Source organism: Apaloderma vittatum, unplaced genomic scaffold (assembly GCF_000703405.1).
Source record: "Apaloderma vittatum isolate BGI_N311 unplaced genomic scaffold, ASM70340v1 scaffold17422, whole genome shotgun sequence".
NCBI lineage: Eukaryota > Metazoa > Chordata > Aves > Trogoniformes > Trogonidae > Apaloderma > Apaloderma vittatum.
This window is the reverse complement of record NW_009702106.1, coordinates 61,738-83,938: the sequence shown is the minus strand read 5'-3', so window position 1 is coordinate 83,938 and position 22,201 is coordinate 61,738. Positions and strand designations below refer to the sequence as shown.

General features: G+C 45.8%; 1 protein-coding gene across 1 annotated transcript in view; it reads right to left on the bottom strand.

Moving 5' to 3' along the window:
* ADTRP (androgen-dependent TFPI-regulating protein) overlaps positions 1–21,982 on the bottom strand; it is a 28,714-nt gene extending 6,732 nt beyond the window's left edge. The window contains exons 1-4 of the mRNA XM_009879421.1: positions 21,830–21,982; positions 15,267–15,401; positions 13,764–13,865; positions 3,395–3,510 (exon numbers count right to left, since the gene is read on the bottom strand). Of these exons, the coding sequence (XP_009877723.1) occupies positions 3,395–3,510; positions 13,764–13,865; positions 15,267–15,401; positions 21,830–21,982 (506 nt within the window). The remainder of the gene's footprint in view (positions 1–3,394; positions 3,511–13,763; positions 13,866–15,266; positions 15,402–21,829) is intronic.
* Between the last annotated feature and the right edge of the window lie 219 nt (positions 21,983–22,201).

The window sequence follows — 22,201 nt, the reverse complement described above, 5'->3', positions numbered from 1 at the left end:
TTTCAGGCCCTAGCCACATCTCGAGGGTCTGTGCTGTTTCCCTCTGTCTCTCGTGCCGCTGTTGACTTTTTCTCTTGGTCTAAGAGGAAGAGGAGGAGGAGAAGGGGGAGCAGGTAGATGGGAAATAGATGTAGCAGCTTTGCTCCTTTGTGCCAGAACCATTTGCCAGGCACTGTTTGGAAAAAGGGGAAAAGGAAGAGGATGAATGCGCTTCTTTATAGGGCTACTTTTCTTCTACTCAGGCCCTCTCTTACGGCTTTTATTTTATTGTCTCTCTCAGGAAACATCTTGTAGTGGCTGTCACTTCACTGATATTTTAATTGTTTGAGGCTCCTGAGAGTAGTGGGTAGCATGCCTGAACTTAAGAATGTGATAGTGCTCTTTATATATTAAATAGAGGGAAAAAATACATTTTAATGGATAAAATTTTATCTGTTGTATTGAATAGGTAAGGAAAATGAAAAATAGAGCAGTGATTGTTACAAGTATGTGCCGTTCTAAGGATGGGCAGCACTTGCCTAAAAAGAACCTTTGGGTCCAAAAAGATGTAATTCCTAATTGAAAAACCCAAACCACGTATGCCGTAGTTTCTACCACTAATGCTAATGTGGGAATGCAGTCCCACTCCCTCATGGCACCCAGCCTGCCACCTTACACTGAGCATCGTGCCTCGAAGAGAAGTGACAAACAGGCTGCCCCACCAGCCTGAAACTGTGTCACGAAGCTGAGAGATGGGAGAATGTTAAGGGGGGGAAAAAAAAAAGTCTGAAGAGATGATTTCTCCTTTCTCTAGCTAGAGAAGGAAGGGGCAGGGTGTGAAAAAGGTGGATTTTTACCCTGCCTGTAAAGAGAGCTCCATGAATCCCTCCCTAGGGAAGGAAAGGAGCGGGGTGGGAGTGGAACTGTCTGGGCTGAGCATGGAAATGTTAGGCATACAGAGACTCGTTTTCATGATATAAAATTCTTTCATCAAACAAGCTGTGAAGCAGCCAAGTAGCTTAAAAAAGAAAAAAGTACCAAAAAAGCGCCTGCGCAACAGGCCACAGAGAGCAGAAATACTGAAGCCCAGGAGCCGACTGGAGCCCACGCAAACGTCTGCGTCTCCTCTGCACAGCCCTGCTGGCTTCCTCGCGTCTCGGACAGTAGAACCGAGAGCGACAGCCACCTTTATCTTGTGCAGTGAGGAACTAGGTTATGTGGCTGCGATTTGGCCAGCTGGCTGCCTGGCACGAGGCACTCCAAGCTGTATTTTCAAGCCCAAACAAATGACTGTGCCGGAGCACTGCGGCGCTTTCAGCTTTCTGACTTGGTGGGAGCTGGGTGTCACCAGATTCTTTTTAGCTCAGGGTGTGCCTCCAGATTCTAGAAATTACTCATTTTGGTCACAGCATGGTTGACGGGTTTTGGTTTTTTGTTCGTTTGTTTTTCCCTAGAATTTCATAGAATTCCTACATTTCACAGAACACACCCCACAACCTGCAAGTACGTACCGCTTGTTTCTGGTGGCCGATCACCTGCTCAGTATATGTGCAGGATTCAGGGGCTTCTTATTCATATTTCATTTTATATTCATATTTCATTCTTATTTCATTTTACTACATCCCAGCTTTTACCAAGACTTCTACCTGGGATAGCAGTGAGTGAGCCAGAGGCAGACAATGCCCACTATTATGAGGAAGGCTGAGGTAACAGCCCTAAGTATAACCAAGGCTGTAGATGGGGGATTTATGCGATCCTCTCGTTACCCGTCCGTTAATGGGACCCCTGCATTCACTGAAGGGAGGGGGAAAAACGTGTCTCCAGGGAATTGCTAAATGGGAAGATCCAGAAAGGATTAAAACCCCATGTTGGTCACATATGAGCTTTCTAATACTGTGATTAATTCACAATGAAAAGGTTGTGAGCTGAAAACGAGCATGCAGCGAAGGAAAATGTTTTGATTCCTAGCAGAGGTGGAAGATGGACATATTGCAAGAAAGACATCAGTCTCTAGATTTAATTTGGGCTTTGGCTTTGGGGTTTCTTTTGTATTTTAGTTTTGTATACAAAGTGCAATCTATGATGATCTATGTCTCCTGTGGGGTGAAATTGCTAGGCTGAGAGGGGCTTTAGGGCACATGGCACATGTGACTCTGGTAGTTGCCTGGAGAACCATCTGGCCGCAAAGAAAGCACAAACCAAAGCCTGTTGGAAAACAAGCAAAATGAAGCTGATTTTAAGCAACTGGATGACCCAGAACATAGAAGAGGAATTTGGGAAGCTGTGGTTGTAATCCTCTTGGGCTCTGGGCTGGATTAGGATAAATGGCTCCAAACTTGATTACGTAATGTAGCGGTGAAGTCTACCACGGCCACTCTCATGGGTTTCAAGCCACAGGAGTGTTTCATCCGTGCAGTTTATTCTCTATTCCAGCTTTTCACCCAGTGGGCTGAAAGTAGTCTCTAGCTGAGAACGAGAACTGGTGGGTGGCAGTGGGAAGGTTGGGTTCTCCCATAGTCCCATTGACTTCACTGTCAATGTCACTGCTTAGATGTAGTTCATTCTCTCGGAATCACCCTCCGAGAGGTTGGAGATCAACTGTGGTACATTGCTGGAAATGTAGGTGGTGTCCACCAGCGGAGTGGGAGGTGGTGGTGGTGGGGCAGATGCCTCCTGTCAGTTTGCACCTGGCCCCGAGGATCATTTCCTAGCTCATGTTTCTAAACTGAGCCATGTGTCTCTGTCAAATAAACACCGAATGGAGTTTTACTCCTCTTCTGATCCCATGCCCCCCTCAGACCTTTGAGATGTGGTGTTTTTGCAGTGAGCGTGACAGTGAGCAGAGGGAAATTTGGTATAACTTGCAGAAATAAAAGCTCCAGCGCAGCAGACATAACTGGAAGTATCCCATAGCTTAGGGCTACTTAATTGCTTTTCTGTTGGAGGCCTTAGAAGAGCAGGAGATTCTACCTATGGTCTCGGGACCCATATTGTGTTTGAAGAAACCTGCTCTGCCTATGTCATCGAATGGTTTGGGTCAGAAGGGACCTTAAAGGCCATCTTGTTCCAACCCCCTGCCCTGGGCAGGGACACCTCCCACCAGCCCAGGGGGCTCCAAGCCCCATCCGACCTGGCCTTGGACACTTCCAGGAATGAGGCTTCCACAGCTTCTCTGGGCAGCCTGTGCCAGCGTCTCACCACCCTCACAGTGAAGAATTTCTTCCTAAGGCCTGATCTAAATTTACCCTCTTTCCCCTAAGTTTGCGTGGGCCTCAGCTGATGTTTGAGTGACTTCTCTACAGAACAGACTGCTGCCTCTCACGTGCCTGGGAGCAAGGGTCCAAGTACAGCATTTGGCCTTCTTTTCCAAAGTAGATCACCTGAAGAAAATGTTTTAAAGTACGTTAATTCTTACCAACTGATATACAGAAAAGCGACAAATCCTAAGAGGATCAATCCCTTCTTCTTTGCTGGGTAGCGGTGGGGCATGGCGAGGATTTCCAGGACGGCAAATGGCAATACAGCCGTGTGCTGAGGAGAAAAGAGAGTCCGTCACTGATCGGTCGCAGGGCCTCGCCGTCGGTCGCTGCTGATCGCAAAGCTCAAGAGCCTGCCTGTGAGCAAAGGATTATTTAACGATGCTGAATGCAATTGCATAGAAATGTGCATACTTATTTTTTCTTCTTTACAGTGGAGAAGTACCCCTGCAGTAATGAGCAAGGAGATTTTCTTTGCAGCATTGCTGCAAAATGTGTGCTAATGAGATCTTCCCGTTGAATGATCCGCGTTACCTTATAATCGGTGAGCTTTCCTTTTACCTTTTATAACACAATGCATTTTTTGGTAATTCCCATTAGTGTACAACGTCAAAAGGCTCCTCCTTGAACTCATTAAGCAATTGCTGAATTGCCTTCGTGTTCTCTTCCAAGTCATTATTGTATTCTATGCATTGTCATTTATTCCAGCACAGTTGCTTTCCTTTGTAAACTGAAAAATGTTATGTGGTGATGAACACCCGGAGGACTTCTGTCAGCGTGTGATTCACGATGATGAAGGACGTTAACCAGCCAGTGTGGGGTTCTTGAGATGCCAGTGCCTCACCTTGTTGGCTGATTGGTGTCCCCTTCAGAAAATAATTAGTTGGGATGAAATTTCCCCACTATAAGTAAGTTTTGCGATATTCCCCGTGCAAGCAAGCGATAGTTTGAAATTGCAAAACCTAGGGCAGAAGGCCTTAAACAACGCTGGGGATCAATGAAGTAAAACCAGTCAGTGAGGTACAACAGGAGAAAACCGTAGTGACAGATGTAGCTGGCTAGTTGGTTAAACTCCTGTTAATTAAGGAGATAGTTTCATGGGTAGATGGGAGGAGGGAGGGCAGCATAGATAGACTTTTAAACAAAAAAGACCCCAACATCAAACTAGTGATTTTTTTTGCCTGTTTTGCCCAGAGGCACAACCTGCTGGGTGTACAGTGTGAAGTTTCCTCTTGTCCCAAGGAAGTGGTGCTGGCACTTCCAATGTACGTGTTTGTCAGAAGCGGTGCTGAGCATCTGACGTGGTACCGTGATGGCCGAGTTTTATAGCTGTGTATTTGTAGCGTAAGTTGCCATAAACACACATGAAATTCTTTAAGTGAACATTCAGCCAGCGTGAAAATATTCTGTAGCTATTTGTTAAGAGGCAGACATCCTTTTTTTTTTTTTCTTTCCGCCGCTGCCAAGTGACAGCTCACTGGAAGCTGCTCATCCTCCCTCAGCACCCCTCTCACCCAGGAGCTGCGGCTCACACCTGGCTGTCCTACTGCCAGAATAACCTGTCTCAGTTATACTTTTTCTGAGGAAAGAGATAGAAAAGGTTTATTTGATGTTGCAGTTCCTCTCACTCACTGGCACTGAGATTTTCCTCTGTTCTGCTTCTCAAAGATATTCTTCGGTAATACAACCCACTTGGTTCATAGTGGAGGTCTCGTCATCTCAGTACAAGTGATTCCTGGCTTCACTGAACCAGAAAAATGTCTTCAGTGCAGAGGGTTTTCATATATGATCCCCATCAATGTCTTTTCGTCAGAAATCTATGCATTAAGCCGCTTTTAGAGTGATTAAAAACAAGTTTGTTTTCCACAGGTTCTCAGTAGTTTGTGTTTGAATGAAACCAAAACACCCATGCAGGACAACAATGATGGAAAAGTCACACTTTGTCCTCACTTTTAGGCTTTAGCCTTTCACAGCGGACTTGTCTGTTATCTGAAGTGGATATTATCTGGTTTTCATCTGACATCCAGTGAGCTACAAAATTCCTTTGGGATATATGAAATGTCCTTGCTGGTCTTTTAATTAATTCAAACGCTTTTAACAACTCTAAGCTGGTTGTTCCAGCTGTGTTATCGCTGTCCTAAGAGGAATTTAGCAGGGGTGACCTGGTGAAATAATCCTTTGTCAAAGTGAACAGTTTTTAGGTGGCGGTTATTTTAGGTACTTACTTCTTCCGTTTGGGTGTTTTTGTTCTCGGAGTGGATGATAAATAAGTACAAGTCAGCAGCGCGATGCCGCTTTAATAGATAAAAGCGTGTGGTGTTCTGGGAAGGTATTAACAGGAATATTGTGTGTGAGAAAGACCTGGGAAGTAGCTATGCTGCTCCACGTGCTGAGGTTTTGGCTGGCACCCTGTCTCTGCTTTAGGGGACCACGTTTTGACAGATGCAGGTTTTTTTTGCACTGCCCAGGTAAAGACAGCGCAAAAAGCAGGAAATTACGAAAGAAAAGCTGTCCGAAGACAGGCATAGAAATCAGGACGGAGAGGAAAGGGAAATGAGAGAGGTTTCAGAGCTTTAACAGGCTGCTGCAGTGGTGGTTGTGATGAGCCAGGTCCCCACATCCATCACGGAGATGGATCAAGACCCATCAAGGGTGACTAGCTCGGTTTTCCTGAAGAAAGGTGTGGCTTTACACTGGGAAATGCGCAGCAAGAGGAAGCCGGGAAACGACCATCTCGGGGAGCTGGGCAAGCCCTTTGCAGGAGAAGGTAGACAAGAAGGTGGGTGTTATTCTGCCAAGCACCCTCTGGCCATCTCAGACCCACCCTCAGTTTCCCTCTGAACCAGCTGCCAAGGGCTGTGCAGACTCCAGAGCTGGTGCAAGTGCGATTGCGGAAGGTGGTCGGGAGCTCTTCTTTTTGTTTCGTGTTGGTTTAGGGAAAGCTGATTTACTTAACTAGTCACTTTTTTTTTTTTTTTGGGTCCCTCCACTTGTGGAGGAGTTAGAGAAAATACTCAGGGGCCCGTAAATCAGAAGAAGTTTGAACATCCCTGGCAAAACTGGAAACACTGGCTGCTTTTGGAAATAGCTGAGAGTTTAATGGAAGGGGAGGTTCAAATTTCTGCTCTGATTTGCAGGGGCTTAAAGGTTAGCTTTACACTGCCCGAAAGAGCTTTCCCGTCTCCAAGAGCAGCAAAAGAGCTCAGGAGTGGGGCCGTCTGCCTCTCGTTTTGTGAGCACTTTGTTAAAGGGCTCGCCTCTATTCTATTCTGATTCGGAAAAATAAAGGTATTGTGGCACAGGAAAGCCGCTTTCCTCTCAAGTCCAATGATGACACTGGCACGTTAATTAGTGAAGTGTGTGCTGTGTCTTCTTTATAGCCGTAAAACATATTTTGCTATATATTAATCCACTTTTATTAAGAGCTTATTAGCTTATGCCTAGTTAGAGAGAATCCCTGTCTGTATTAACTAGACATGCATTTCGTAGGGCCGTTGAATCTTGCCATGCAAATGCCTTGTTGAGACAGATTTCTGCAACAGTTCTCATCTACTTCATGCACTCCCGGGATGAAAATCTTCTGGTTCAGCATTTTTCCTTTGTAGATATAAAGCTTTTTTTTAAAATTATTTTTATTTTTCCCCTGCCCTTTGCCCACTACATGCACTTGGCTTCCTCAGTGATTCCCCTCTCCCGGCTGATAGATGTTGACTTTGGCAGTGGTGTTAGCGACAGGCCATTTGTCACGGTTAATCATATCTGCTGAAAGGCTTTAAAGACTTCCATCCTTCTCAATAATAATAACAAAAAGAAGTATTTTCTCATCTGAGTTATTTTTGCTGTAGGTCTCTAGTGCATGGTCATTAAACACACTTTCAACCCTATTTAACTGTGCTTCATACAGTTAAACTGACATTTGTCTGAAGACTGTGGTATTTGCATGGGGCCAAATTCAGATACACAGTTTTGCCTCTTGCCTTAAAGAAAACCTAATATTTAAGCTCAGATTGACACAGATCAAAATATTGGCAAAAATTGCTGGAACGAGTGACTCATTTTTTGTTTCAATTAACAGGTTCTCAGTTTCACGTATAAACAGTGAAACTGTCAAAAATAATTATCACAGAGGGAGAAAAAAAGCCCCTATTTCACTCCAAGGTAAGGAGAACAGTCTAAAACAATAGCTGGGTGTGCTGCTCAGGCTATCAATGAACCTGAATTGGAGAGCTTTTTTCTTGGCAGGAGTCCTGCGAGCACGGATTTTTATGTCCTTTGAAATATTAATGTATTTACTTGCCTGATAACCTCTGCTTGTTGAGGAAAGCTTTCAGCTGACAGGTTTTGTAAGGACATGGGTCTTTTAGATGGCTTTTTAAAAATTTTTTTTTTGTGCAGTGGAAAGATAAAAGTTATGGGGCTTTCAAAATTATCAGAGATGCTTTGTTAACTAATCACGCTTGTAATCTGAATTCTGTTTGCAAACATTTGATTTAAAAATCCTCTGTGGCTCTTTTTTGGCACTTACTATGATTTTTAACTTGCGTTTGGTTTCTTTGCTTTTTTCCTCACAGATTCAGGTGAATCTGAACTAGCTGTAAAATTACAGAATTGTTTTTGTTGTTCGTAAACTCTGGCATATGAATACAGCAGGGAGAAAAAAATTTCTTGAACTTTATCTGAAATATTGGCACGTTGACTCATCTCCTGCGGGGAAGACTGAGATTGTAACATTCTCCTCCTTCTTTATTTTTGTGTTTCCTACCGTGTGTTGTATGTTTCCCAGGATACATTTCAGGCTCACAAGTGAGTTTCAGCTGAGATTAGCAGTCTTCCCTGCGTATTATTTCCCTTGCTTGGTGAGACCGTGTGGAACTTTTCCTGCCCATCAATGTTGTTTTGAGTAATCTGTGTGTTTCTCCAGTGTCACATCCCCATTTTGCTGTTGGGAATCTAAGCAGAAGCCAGTTCCCTAGGGCTGGGAAGATTGTGTTGGGTAGGGTTTGAGCTCAGCTGCAGGCTCCAGCCTAGGCTGAGTTTTTTTAAGCCCGTGAATAATCTCCCCAGAGCTGCTGAGCTCACTCGGACGCCCAGCGCGTGCGTCGCGGTTTGACTCAGTTTGACCCCGTTTGACTCCAGAGGGAAGGAAGCGCTGCCTTGGTTGACCAGAGCCGTTCATTTCTAATTCTTCTGCATTTACACACCCTCTGTGTCTGCTTTCCGTTAACGCCTGAGACTTTAGGGGAGCAATTCTATTTTATTTTTTTTCCCCCAAACGGTTACCACTGGCCAAGCTAAACTCCGCTGGGCACAGCTGGACCCCATCGAGTGCTTTTGAAAATCTGCCTGTGTTTCCCTTGCAGACAAACTCCCCGCAGAGCTTTGTGTGCCGACAGCCACTCGTGGCAGATACTCCTGCTCGTATCTTCTCTGTCGGTGCGTTATTGCAAAGAAAAAAGTAAAAACTCACTTCGGTGCTGTCTTACGAAGCTCATGAAGCTGGTGCTCTGCAGTTGGCCCTTGAGGTGTTTACTCAGTTATTCAGCTCTTTGTTGGGAAATGCTGTCTTGTCTATGGAAATTTCCTTGGGTTGGATGCTTTCATAAATAATTACAGCCTATGTTATCTGAGCATAATAAAACTAAATGGCTTCCTGTCACTAGAACCTCTATTTAGTTTTATACTCCTCATAATTTTCTGAATCTCTGTGTGCTCTCTCCTTCCTCGGCTTCATTTTGGAACAAATTCCCTCATTTGATTTATTTTGTGACTACGTTCATTCACATGGCTCCTTTAAATTTCTCTTTTGTAGTCTGTCCTTATACATTTGGTTCTCCCTCGCTTTTTCTCCATCTCTTTTTCTGAGACGTGTAGGTAGTTGTGAAAAATGAATGAAACGTCGGACCCGTTGGGTGATCGAAGGTAGAGAGACAACGTTTCTTGCGTGCGCACACGCGTTTTTGGAAAGAAGGCCCTGGCCCAATATCCCCTCGCTCATTAGCAACTGTTTTATCTCTGTGTCAACACCAGAATTTTAATGGTGTTTCTCCCCGACGCGAGATACGTCATCTGAAACCTGCGTGATGCTGGCACTAGGAGGTGACCTGAGGCTGATGTGGCACATCCTTCGCTGCGGGATATTTGTCTCCAGCAGCTCGTTCGCAGGCTGGGTGACGGAAATGGCACCTGCACGCACTGGGGTGGAGGCAGCCGGGGAGGATTCCCTGCCATAACATCTGTCTGCCTTCTCCCCGAGGAAATGGGCTTATGTCAACAAAAATGGAAACTTCAAAAAACAATTAAAAATATATGCACGGTTCTGGAAAATGCTAAGCATCCTTTGCTTTTTAAATGAGTGGTGCGATTAATTTCGTGTGCCTTATCCCTCACACACGCGTTCTTCTTCTCTGCCAAAAGCCGAATGTAATTGGAAGCCTATGAATGTCCGGCGTTGCCAGACAGCTTAAAATTGAGATACTGTGAAATGCAAACAACTGGAAATGTTTCGCTCTTGTGCAAGTATGCGAGAGTTATTAAGTGTTAAATACCAATTGCAAGGGGAATTGTTTAAGGTGGTCGAAGATGAACCTGAGGCGGTTCTTCTGTGTGCAGCCGGAGCAGGAGTTCCAGTTCGAGTGGTCAGGATGAGCAGGTTCTGCTCCACAGGCTGATTTTGCACCCCCTTGGTTCGTTTGTGTTGCAGCAGCTTCCTAGAATTGCCATGGGGAGATACGTAATCCTCCACACAGATGCCCTCACGGAGGGGTGAGAGTAATTTGTGTGCATATAACTGATTTTCTTTTCCTGATGGAAGTGAACAGGACGAGGGAATGGCCTCAAGTTGTGCCAGAGGAGGTTTAGATTGGACATTAGGAAAAAATTCTTCACTGAACAGTGGCACAGGCTGCCCAGGGCAGGGGTGGAGTGCCCATCCCCGGAGGGGTTTAAAAGCCCCGCCGGTGTGGTGCTCAGGGACACGGGTTAGTGATGGGCCCGGCGCTGCGGGGCTGACGGTTGGACTCAATGATCTTCAAGGTCTTTTCCAACCTAACCGACTCCATGAAATCATACTGATCAAAAGTAACATTTCTGTTGATGTAGTTGTGTCCACGTGATGTGAGGTACTGGTTTAGCAAGGTGGGCAGAACACAAACAGCTTGTAGGTACTTAAAAGCCCCAAGATGAGAGGGGCCATGGCGAGCCTTGCCGGTATTCTTACAGTCAGGGCATTGGTGACCTGCTTCAGTGAAAAAAAATTACTTGTATGCACCCAGGTTGTTCTTTCACCCAATTGCATTTTCTTTTTAAATTCAGATGCTGCTCAGCTACGTGGGGGCAAACTGCAAAGGAGCTTGAGAAGCTCAGGGCATGCGGGATCTGTTGTCATCTTTGCTGGAAGTCTGCCAGGTAAATCATTGTGCCTCCATATACCATCTCTCCTTTTTTATTCTTAGTTTTTTAGCTTACTTCAAGACTTCAGAATGTGCCTAGTTTGTAACTGTGTGGCAGTAAAGTGCCTAGGACACAAAGCTGCTGATTTGGGTCGAGTGAGGGGGTAAGATGGGTAGAGAATAAATTAGGAAAAGAGATGGCTAAACTAAACTTGGCTGCAGCCTGAAAATAAAGAACATTGTTCCTTTTACAAGAAAATTTGTATTTTGCAAGAACTGTGCCTTACAGACTGAAAAAATAAGCTTCCTTTCCAAAAAGGCGGTTGTACCATTGCCACTTGCGGGAACACATCGATGTCGAGGTGCATCCCTTATATAGACTGAAATGGTTTTTGAGCAATCTCTTCTGACCCACCGTGGCCCTTTTTGTTTAGCGTTCAATTCCATCAGCCCCTTCAAAATGTAGTGTTTTCCTACACTGCCGTGAAGTTGTTGAACAATACATGCACATGACTTAATGTCTCCAGCAGTTAGTCGCCTTCTGGAGAGTATCCAGGTGTTGCTTGAAAAGAGATGACTGGGAAAGAAATAAACAAATTCAATTGATTAGTTGGCCAGTGTATCTTTTCTCTCGGCCATCTTCCACTTCAGAAAACTTGTTCAAATGAAATAGTTGTGCTTGAGACATAAGTAGGGCTGGGTTGGGGTTTTTTTGCTTTTGTTTTTGTGATCCATGAAGCTCAAAGCTTTGTATAAAGATGGAAAACCATAATTAACCCAGGCAAACAAAGTGGAAACTGAGGCACAACCCTTGGTTTAAACTCGGTAGAAAAGCAAAGAGAGAAACGCAGGTGATCTGGAGAATTTGGCTGCCATCAAATATCAGCAAGATTCTTTTCTGCGTTAGCCGTTCTTTTTGCAAAACAGAAAACGTTTCTGCTCTGAGTGCAAAAAACTTGCCTAAAATATAATGCTCTCTGTACGACTCCAGGCTACCAGGTGGGCAATGACACCTTCCCACTGTAAGAGCCGTAGATGTGAGAAAAATAAATGGCTAGTTCGTTTTTGCAAGGAAGGTGCCGCAGCATCACCGCGAACTTGAGGAGCTTGGTATTCCTGAAGTGTTTTTGCATGCTTATTTTTTAGGTTCACTCTTCAGTTATGTAACAACATATGCTTCCCCTACTTACAGTGTTAAAATAGACCGGGATAAAAAAATAAAATAAAAAAATTCCTTCCACTGCATGTCTGCTACTGATACAGGGATGTCTTTCTCCCCCAAAGCCAGCTAGATGCTGCCTCAGTCTGCCTGAGGCTCCGGTAATCTCAGAGCCACAAAGACAAACACCACGGAGGACGTGAACCCTGAGACGTGTCTGCCTGGCAGCCAGGACTCGGCGATTGTCTTTAAGGTGCCGGTAGCTCCCTGGGTCTTCCTGAGTGTTCCTGGGAGGTATTTTGGGTTGGAAGAAAGAAATGCAACACCCAGCTAAGTCTAAAGGCACCTGTTGGATGGTGTCCCAGAGTGGGGGATTGTGTTGACAATTGTGCAGCGGGGATCAGTCTGTGCTGGTGGCGGATGTTTTGTGCTCGGTAGTGACTCGAAGGGAAGTTTCCCACCTAGGAACTGTCAAGCACAAGATGTCTGCTGTGTATTAAGAGCTTTAGACATAAAATACTAGGTTGTGACAGAGGTTTGCTTTGTGTGAAGTTTCTCTCTCGTCAAAATAATTTTGAAGAAGAATCGTTTTCCTTTTTCTAACACCTGTTTTTGACATTTCTGAAATGGAAAAGCTTTTTGTTGTTGTCAGAATGACTCTGTTATGAAATGTAAGAAAGAAATCTTAACGAATACTTTTCAGAGATTCCTGCAAAGAGTTCTTGCACATGAAATAGAAATGTACTTTCTAGCACCTCTCAGCCTTCCCATGTTGCAGATGAATGTGGAAATGGAAAGGGCAAATTCTCGGCTGGGCGCTGGGATTAAGACAAGCAGTGAAGCCCATCTCCTCTCAGCTCCACCCTGTGCCCTCCCCTTCCTCAGCCCCTTTGCTGCGGGGCAGATGTGGAACTTCAACGTGTGGCTGAGACCAAACTCTGGACCTGAAACCAGCCTGGTGCTGACGACACAAGGAATCTTGCTTTTTGCCGGACGATGGTTTTCCGAGAGAGCGTGGTGCCCGTGTATGATCCCACTGGGGCGATCAGCGGGTGATGAGGTTGGAAGTGTGATGGCTGCAGTTTGTCGCTCGCTGTCAGCACCGCGGATGTCCCTCTGTGTGGTTGGGTTCCAGGCACGTGTACCTGAATCCTCCTGACTAAATCAAGGGGCTGCTCAAGGCCTTCAGCAAATCCTGAAGCCTCCCGCGTTCGCCTTCGACGCGCGTCAGGAGCTGCTGCAGCGATTCGCAAAGTGTTGGTGCTTAAGAAATGAAGTCTGGAGGGGAATGAGTCTTCTGTGTGATTATTTCATCCTTTTTGGCTCCTCTGATTCAGTCTAGCGCCGAACCTCTCCCTTCTCTCCCCCTTCCCACCAGCCCCACGAGGCCTCCCTGACCTTACAATCCGCCCACGGTTTCCATGTTACTGTCAGCCTCTTTACACTTGACTGATGAGAAATATGCGATTATTCAACACATCATAAAAACAGCCAGAGCAAATGAAGGAGAAATCTGGAAAGTATTTATAGAAAATCTGTAAACAATCATTGCAATTCAGCTATTCAAAGCTATGCTCACATTAGCTTATTAGCTGTAGAGCTGTCAGACGTTTGGTTCTTTCACCTTTTTAAAAAGAATTCAGCGCTGCTTTGTTATAGTCCCAGCCATTTTGTATTTCATAGACTTATTTTCTCGACAACTTATTTTTTATGAGTTGCGGTAACTGAGATTATTATTATTTTGCCCCCCTTATGACTGCGCATCATTCCATTGACTTCAGAGGCTTGACAAGCACTGATCTGCTGCGCTAAAAGGCTTCCTGAGGTGACTTCTGTTTGCTAGTTATCACAGAAGTAGGAAGGAGGAGGTGAGAAAGAAGAAGCCGCAAAACTCTTCTGGAAAGCGACCCAAGGCGCCGGTGGGACAAGCGTTTGCAAAGTCCGTCCTCTCTGTGAGAGGCAGGGATGTCTCTTACTCACCATCGCGTGGTTTAGCCAGAGCGGGATGACTCCGTCAAGGCTTTTGGGGTAAACCAGCTCTCGGTTGTAGGTGTACAGTGCCCAGAAGGAGATAGACACGAACTGGAACCGAAACACAGAATGGAAGGCGTTTCAAAAGGAAAGGCGAGTGTGAGCGATAGGGTTTGGCCTAGTGCTTTCTTTTCTGAGAAGGCGAAACATCTCCTACGTGAAGAATGGTGATAGTGCTAGATAAACTCACGTATCTCACATGTTGCAACATAAAGAAAGGAATTTCCTCTGAGGTGATACAAGAAAAAAACCTCCCTTATAAACTGCCAACACTTTTTTTTTTTTTCCTGGAGAATACTAGCTTAGCTTTGAAGTTGTTTGAGGTTTTTTTACTTTTTTTTTTTTCCCTTTGCAGATGGGATCTTTTGATGGTCCAGAACTTCTCCTCAAGGGATTGGCTGTCAAGACACAGCATTTGTTCTACTCGGTAACAAAGTAAAAGCAGATCTTGGTGTGAGACACTTCGTCTAAAACTTAGCCTTATCTTCAAAATTGATAAGCCTGACGGCCAAACTGCAGGTGCAAGCTGCACTGTGGGCACCCATGGTTTTTTCCTAGTGGGGGAGAAGTGACAGTGGGAGAGCTTAACTGAAGGGAAGGATCCCCAGGTATCCTTTACTGACACCCAAAAGCCAATTTGCACTTTTTTGGCCCAGCTTGGTGTTGGAAACTGGGGGTATGAGATGCTGGACGAACGAGGCTGCCCGATGCCTCTGTCCTGCAGGCACAGTGAGGATGCCGGGGAGGGCGTGACGGCAGCTGTGCAGGGGAGAGAAATTAGCCAGTCTCGCTGGCTACCAGCCCTTTGTAGTGAGCCAGCAGGCTGAGCTGCTTGTGGACCAGATTTAAGTGACGCTTCTCAGGCCTTCGAGGCTCAGAGGTGGCTGCAGGCTCTGCTCACGGAGAGCAGTACCTACATCTGTAAGTAGCCCATCGGCTTCAGTCCAACCCACAGCGCCAGAAAAACAACGTGGTCTGTGAGGGAGCCGGTGATCCGTGGTGGATCTGGTGTTGGCTGCGACTATAATTATCATCCTGAGAATCTCTTTCTCTCTGGCGCTTATTTAAAGCTGCGCCGGAGTGAGAGAAGGAGGTGGCAGATTTTGCTCCCTCTTCGGTACCCTCTCATGTCCTCCTGGCCTGTGTTGCCCTTTAGAGAACTGCCCTAAGTCGATAAATCCACAGCTATTTGGACTGTGAGATTAATGGAGAGGTTACACCTCACACACCCTTTGGGGTCAATCTGTGTTTGCTTGGGGACAGCAACCCTAAATTTGTGCAAGAGGCTTTGTGTTCCGCCACGACAGGCTCAGCACTGTTACTTCGTAACATTCCCAATCCATTTTCAAATGGTAAAAGAAAGCCCGTGGTTCTTATTATTTGTGTTCATGTTATGTTTTACACCCCTAACCATTTATGTAAATGTTATTTTTACGTGCAGAGGTTACTTACTGTGGACACTGGGAAAGCCAGGACACCGAAAAGCAGGTCTCTGCTGGAAATTACGCACTTAGCACATCGCAGTTTCTTAATTAGTCTCAACACATCAGCCAGGAAGGACACCCCATAGAAGACAGCCTGCAAAACCTAAAGTAATTACACCTAATGAGGGAAACTCATCCAGCTTTAATTAGCACGTTCCTCAATGAACTCTGGTCTTGCTCATCAGGGAGCTGTTTTGTTCGCGAGCTGCAAGCCTGCGTGAGGAAAATAGCTGTTGGCTAAATCCTTTTTACTAACTGCAGCTGATTAAATAAAGTTGTTGGGGAGATAACTTCAGCAGTACCTCGTTTAATAGACTAAACAGCAATGCGTGATGCGGTTCAGGTGGGAGAGCTGGAAGGACAGCCAGCTCCTTCACACTTCCTACGTTAATTGTTATGTGCCAAGTCTCTGAGCAGGAGAGAACAAAATATGCCGGGAAATGTTTCCGGTAAAGGAATTGCTAGCTTCTCCCACCATCTCACCGACGCAGGACCTTCTTTCCAGGGACTCGTGGTGCAGCTGATCTCTGCATCAAGTAGCTCAAAAATTCCCTAACGTGAGAATTAGATGCAGAAGTTATCAAAACCAGAACCTCTTTTGCTGAACTCGGAGGAATTCAGGAAAGGATTTCAAGTGCTTAGAAACAGAGATTTGGACTTTGCTAGCTAAGACTGAACAAGTTAAACTGTTTAGAACTAATGAGTTTTGGAGCTGGGGTGTGGGTGTTATGTTTTGGTTAGTGTTTTCTTTCTTTAAAACACTTGCATGTAACGAGAGCAGAGGGTGCTAGGAGAGTTTGTTAAAGAATTAGGTATGTGCAAAACAGGATTCCTCAAATTGCGCCCGGAATTGTCACAATATGGTGGTACAAGCCAGTATTGCTTTTCTGATTGCTTTGTTTTCTCTCCTAATGCTACACAGCGGATCAAGCAGAACCAGATTTGTCAGATGCGCAAAGGCAAAGCCTTGCAAAAAAATACTTCTCCCTCTACCTTGCATTCAGCTCTGAGTCTGGTTCAGTTCCGTTAACTCCCGGGGCATCCTCTTCTGTTTGAGGCTAAGTTGTCCCAGAGTGGTGCAACGTGGGAAGTTGCAGCCCACGGCAAATGCTGGACCAGCTAACGGTGCTGAGATGGGCAGAGGCTGTGTTACAGCTTTCGGGGTGAGATCTATTTTGCCATGATCTTGCTCTGAATCAGATATTTATTTAGAGCAATGTGTCTGAAGCTCTGCAGCCGGTTACTTCATCGGTTTCTGAAGGAGAAGAGCAGGGTGGTGCTGTGGGAGGGGACAGAATCAGTGCAATGCTTTTCCATCAGAAATTCCTTTACTGTCAAAATATCTGAGGGAAGGCGAGGGGGAGTGGTGATTTCACCGTGCCCAGTGTCAGACGAGGGTTTCTGCAGGCTTTAGTGGAGGCAGGGAGGTGCTGACGCAGGCTGGATGACTGGCCCAGGGTCACCTAGGACAAGGGATCGGAGGTCCCGGTCCAGCTGCAAAGCCCTGTGTTTCCTCTCAAGAGCGTGGGGTGAACAGCCACACTTTTACGTAAAAAATAACCCCAAACCCCAAGCAGCTGCATCAGGCGCCACATACGGTTTTGTTCAATTCTGAGGCACCCAAACCAGCTCTTTAAAATGTGGTTTGCTCTCTCTCCCTTTGCCCATTATCACAATTAGCCTCTGTAACTGCAGGCACGGTTCCAGTCGGTGGGGATTCAGGTCTCCAAGTCGCGGCTCTAGCTCGGAAAAGTCCGTACCGGGGTGCAGCCTGCTTAGACCCAAGCAGATGTTAAACCCCCACGCCTGACCCAGACCTTGCTCTCCCCAGGACGCTAAAACCCGAGTCCTTGAAGAGCTAAGAAAAGTCTGGTAATAAACAGAAGCTCTCGTTACACCCCGTAGAGGCAGCAGTAACTTTCTGTGAAAAGCATGAAAAATGAACATGAGGGTGGTGACAGTCTGGTGACACATGGTGACTAATTGCCAATAAAGCAATTAAGGAGAGGCCTGGTTCCCAGAGGATGGGGCTATTATTATCTCGTTCGTGGTCAGCCTTACATTAATCATGGGACAGGGATAGGCTGCTTCTTCCCTCCCTTCAAAATTAACTAAAACAAACATTTCTGAAAAGAAACAGTCCCACGGCAGCCACATTCTCAGGCTGGTAAATATTCTGTTGTATGCAGGGGAGGGCAATGTTATCTTCCTCAGGGAAAATGCTTATCTGAACGTGGGACCCGACCCATAGCTCTGGCTCTACATGGTGAAAAAGTTTTGAACTCCGTCTCAGGAGCTTGGTTTTGCGCTGCTTGTAGCTCTACCCTTGCCCGTTACTGTAGACTTCAAGGAGTTTCAGTCAGTTTGTGATCATCCTGTATTTCCAGGAGCAATGAAAGAGTATAACCAAGAGTTTTCAAGCCAGAAAACTGAACCTAGCTTGAACCAACCCTCGTAATGCTTGGTCTGACAGGGTGCCCTGCCAGTAGACGTGAGTCAGAGCTCCAAACCCGTGCTCTTCCAAGCTTATTCCTGTGAGAAAGGTGCATCCAAATACCACAGCCCTTTACTAACGGGAAGATGTTAACACCAAAAAAGAGAAAATTGACAGGACAATGTCAGCTTATTCCAGATGTCCTGTGAATTTTCCAAGCACCAGTGCTGGCGCTCTCAGCTCCAGTGCAGCCTCTTATGGAATATAACTCTGCTGGCTGTAAATAAAGAGGATCCCCTCAAGTATTCCCACATGAGCAGAAGGAGGACTGGAAGCATTCAGAAAGCCAACGATTAACCCAGAGAGGAGGATACGGATATGATTATCCCTGTTGGAGAGAGCCGGCTTTCCTCCCTAGACCCTGCAGAGCTCTGTGGCTCTAGGTGCTGTCAAAATGCTTAATTCGGCCAGGTCGATTTTCCAAACCCAGAGTCATTGTGACAAAGACAAACCTTAATTTTTATCTGCTGCAGTGATCAAAGGGGTGTTTCTGTTTAACAGATGTGATTTATTTTTGCGTATAAGATCCAGCCGTGTGCGTGTATTGAAATCTCCAGCTAGTACAAATAAATCGGGCTCCGAGCTCTGCCCGTAAGGGAAGATAAATACAATATTCTGAGTAGGCTATTAGCCATAACAATCAACATTTAGTGTAGACACACATCCATTCATGTGATAGCGACCTGGAAAATATGTATACTAAATACCGGCTCTATTTTGAAAGAACAGCTTTCAGGAGAACTGAAAAGTATTTCAATTACGAGAGACAAGCACGTAAGGAATAAAATGGGGCAAGAATGCAATTAACAGCTTTTAAAGGTGCAGCGTGCTCATTATGCAATGATTTACTAATAGATTTACAGCAGTGAGCAGATTTTTATGAGCTCGGATATTTCAGGCAATGAATGATTCAGCTTGCACTGGTGTATGTCACAGAAAAACGAACACAAAACTCTTTTTATCTGACATTTCTGTTGTTCAAAAATCGGTCAATGAACTCCTTTGATACAAAACCCACTTATCTTCCTTTTCTTCCTCTGCCTACAAAAATATTTCCTTTTTGAATCTTGATTGCTGTGATCATTAACTAGATAAACGAATCTGAAGTAGCGTCAGAGCCGTAGCTCTCTTGGGAGAGCCACATGACAAGCGAGGAATTGAATGAGGTACCCAATGAGGGTCATATCTCCAAGAAATTCTTCCAGCACCCTTCCAGCAGAGCTAGGAGTCAGGCTGCTTTTCCATCCCTGGAAAACATCATGTTTCCCAGCATTTCCATTTCAGGTCAGAGAAGAAAAACCCCGCCTCTCTGTAGAAGAAGGACTACGGGCCACGAAGGAGTGATTCTGCACACCCTGCCCCATTGCCACATTTTCTGTGTGAGAGACAGTCGATGTCTTCAGCCCAAACCACCTCCCCGTGGGCTGACAGCTGCGCTTCAGCTTTGGGACCAGATCAATAAGCGGTTAAAAGATGGGAGACAAAGGACTGGAGAAGTGGAACAAGGGCTCTGACTCATGGAGATTTAATGGGACCTGAGCTGTTCAGCAGATCCGTAAACGAGCTGGGGAAGGGAGCAAACAGTGAGGTGGTAAAGCTTTGTAAATTTTTTTTTTTCCTCTCTCCCGTTAAAGCAAAGCCTGACTGCTAAATTGCCAAAGAATCTCAGGATGCTGAGTGCCTGAGAGATCAAATAGCAGGGGAAGCTCAGTGTTGGTAAATGCGTTGTAATGCATTTCAGAAAAAAAGCCACTTCAAATACATATTTTTCAACAGTGGGTTCTAAATTGACTATCGCCATCCAGGAAAGAAAGATTGGATTCGCTGTGGGTCGCTCTCTCAAATTGCCAGCTCATTGCTCACCAGTAATCAGAAAAGACCAACAGAGAGTTAGGAATGGTTAAAAAGAAATAAACAGCGGACAAGGAAACACTTTTAGGGCCGCTGTATAAATCTGTGCCGTGCTCACAGGTTGACCGCTGCAGCCTGTCCTGCTCAGCTCCTCATGAAACGAGGAAACCTGCTGCCAAGGGTGGCAAGGAGGCTTTAATGGCAGAAGCAGCCCTTTAGGAAGGGAGATGAAAAAGGCTCAGACTTCCAGCTCGCAGAACAGAATAACCGAGGGGAAAACCTGGTAGAGGTGTCCAGTGAGTAACAAATTTAAAAAAAAAAAGAAAAGGGAACAGGGGCAGGCCATTAAATTGTAACCCAGAAGTAAAGTGACTTCTGCAGCATGTTTGCACGACAAAATGAGCTGCTCCTTCACGCCAGGCACGCTTGCCTTGCGGCACTCGTTGCTGCAGGATAGAGAAAGTACCAGAAGTATAAGCGGGTATGTTTTTCCCTTAGAGAGGTGAAGGGAAGGCTTTGAATGGGTATCAGCTGCGCTCACCTGGATTTATTTTCTGGCTGGGTAAGTCAGTGTGCCAGTGTGAAGGCAGAGCCACAGAACTCTCATTTTACTCTGCTACATGCTCTTGTCTTGTCCAGCCTTTCCCTGATCATCCACTACTGGTCCCTAAGGGAAGCTGGATGATAACGTCAGTGAGTATTTCTGTATCCCAAAATCTGGGGAGATGTGTTACTTGCCTTCTCCTCTTGATCTCATGCTTTAGAGCTGCAGCATACCCTGGGTGACAGCTCTCATTCTGCTGGTGCCCGGGCATGGGGGTGGAGGTGCTGCTTTGCTTGAAGGCATGGTCAGTACTTTACTGGGGCCAGCTTTCCCCAAAAAACAACGGAGAGGAGATGGGCACACGGTCCCTTGCCTGGGACTTGGCCGGTGGTGTTTTAATCTACTGATATATCATAGAATCATACAATGGCCTAGGCTGGAAGGGACCTTAGAGATCATTTTAATCCAGCCTCCCTGTCTCCAGGGATGCCACCTGTCAACTAGATCAGGCAACACATGGGGACCAAATGGGAATCAGACCTGCGACCTTGACGTTGTTAGTGCCACGCTCAACTGACGGAGCTAATATGTCCCAGCAGGATGAACTTAATAACTTTAAGGGTGTTGAATCCTGACTATCTGAACCCAAATTTCCCAGCCCCTTGAGAGTCTCCAGAGGCCCCACTTGGAGCTGGGGAGCCCTTAGGCTTCCGTTGAACTCCACTGTGGGGCATCTCCTTTTGGAGAGTAGAGCAAGTTGTACCCTGGGCCAGACCTCCCACTGGTGTTTGACTCTGATGGTCCCACAGAATGGATGAAAGGCTAGAGAGCTCCCTGCAGTCATCCTTCAGATTAGAGATTGTCCTGGAATTTTGTCCCTGTTAGGAACCCTCTGCTCATGCCCAGTCCTTCTACCCGTTGCCGTGAGTCACTGATGAACTGCTTGGACTGTCAACCAGCCTTCTCCCCCAGGGTATCTCATGAGCTTCCATTTTGCCTTCTATCTTGTGAAATTTTAGCTTAGTAAGAGAACCAGAACATGTTACACTTGAGGTTTTTCTGTGTACTTTTAGGAAATGCAGCAAGCAGCTTGATAGCACTGTTAAAATATGTGTAGTAACGTCACAAGCACCTCTCTCTGCAGGCTGGGTTTTCTTTTTCCTCACGCTCTCATCTGTCAGACTGGGCATATACCCTGAATGGCTACATTAGCACTGCGATATGCTTTGGTTTACCTTTTCTTGTAACTTACAGGATGTGAAAGCCTATTAAAAAGATGGAAGTCAAAGTCCAAGCAGCATCATATTGAATGAAGGGTTAGATAACACACATCAACCTTGTGTGTGTCCTGACTGGACATACCCTACCTTTCCATCCCTCTCCTCGCTGATAGCCAAGGAGGCAGCTTCAGAGCGCTGTCTGAAAGCCAAGCAGCACGCCAGCCAATATTCTTTCTGCAGAAAACGTGTGAATACACTTCACAGCACAAGCGTGGGTCCCTGCTTAGTTTCCTTTGGGGTATAGACCGTCAAGAGGAAGCAGTTTAACAGCAGCAAACATACCAGCTGCATATGTCTTGAGGCACAGATGGCAGACAAACAAATAGACATATTGATATCACTGTACAACGCGATTTGCTTACCAGATTGAGGACTGTCAAGTATTTCCACTGCCCACCGTAAAGGAACACTTCAGATGGCCGCTCTTCTGTTGTCACGTGCGTGATTGAGTAGGCAACGAAAAAATACCAGACAAAAGCAAGGCAATGGTACGCTGCGAGGGTAGAGATTTCCATGCTTTAGCTAAGAGCAAGTGGTAATCGGTCCAAAAGCAGCTTTTCTCTTTAATGTCCTCCGTCGCTGCGCAGGGGAGATGGCAGGGCAGGAGGGTTTGCTTCGGAGGAGACTCGGGGCACGTTGTCGCTTTGCTCTCCTCGGCAGGAATAATCACCAGGCTGTGAACTTTGCTTCTATTTGTTTCCCTTCTCACTGTACGGGTAGGCTGGGCTGGGGAG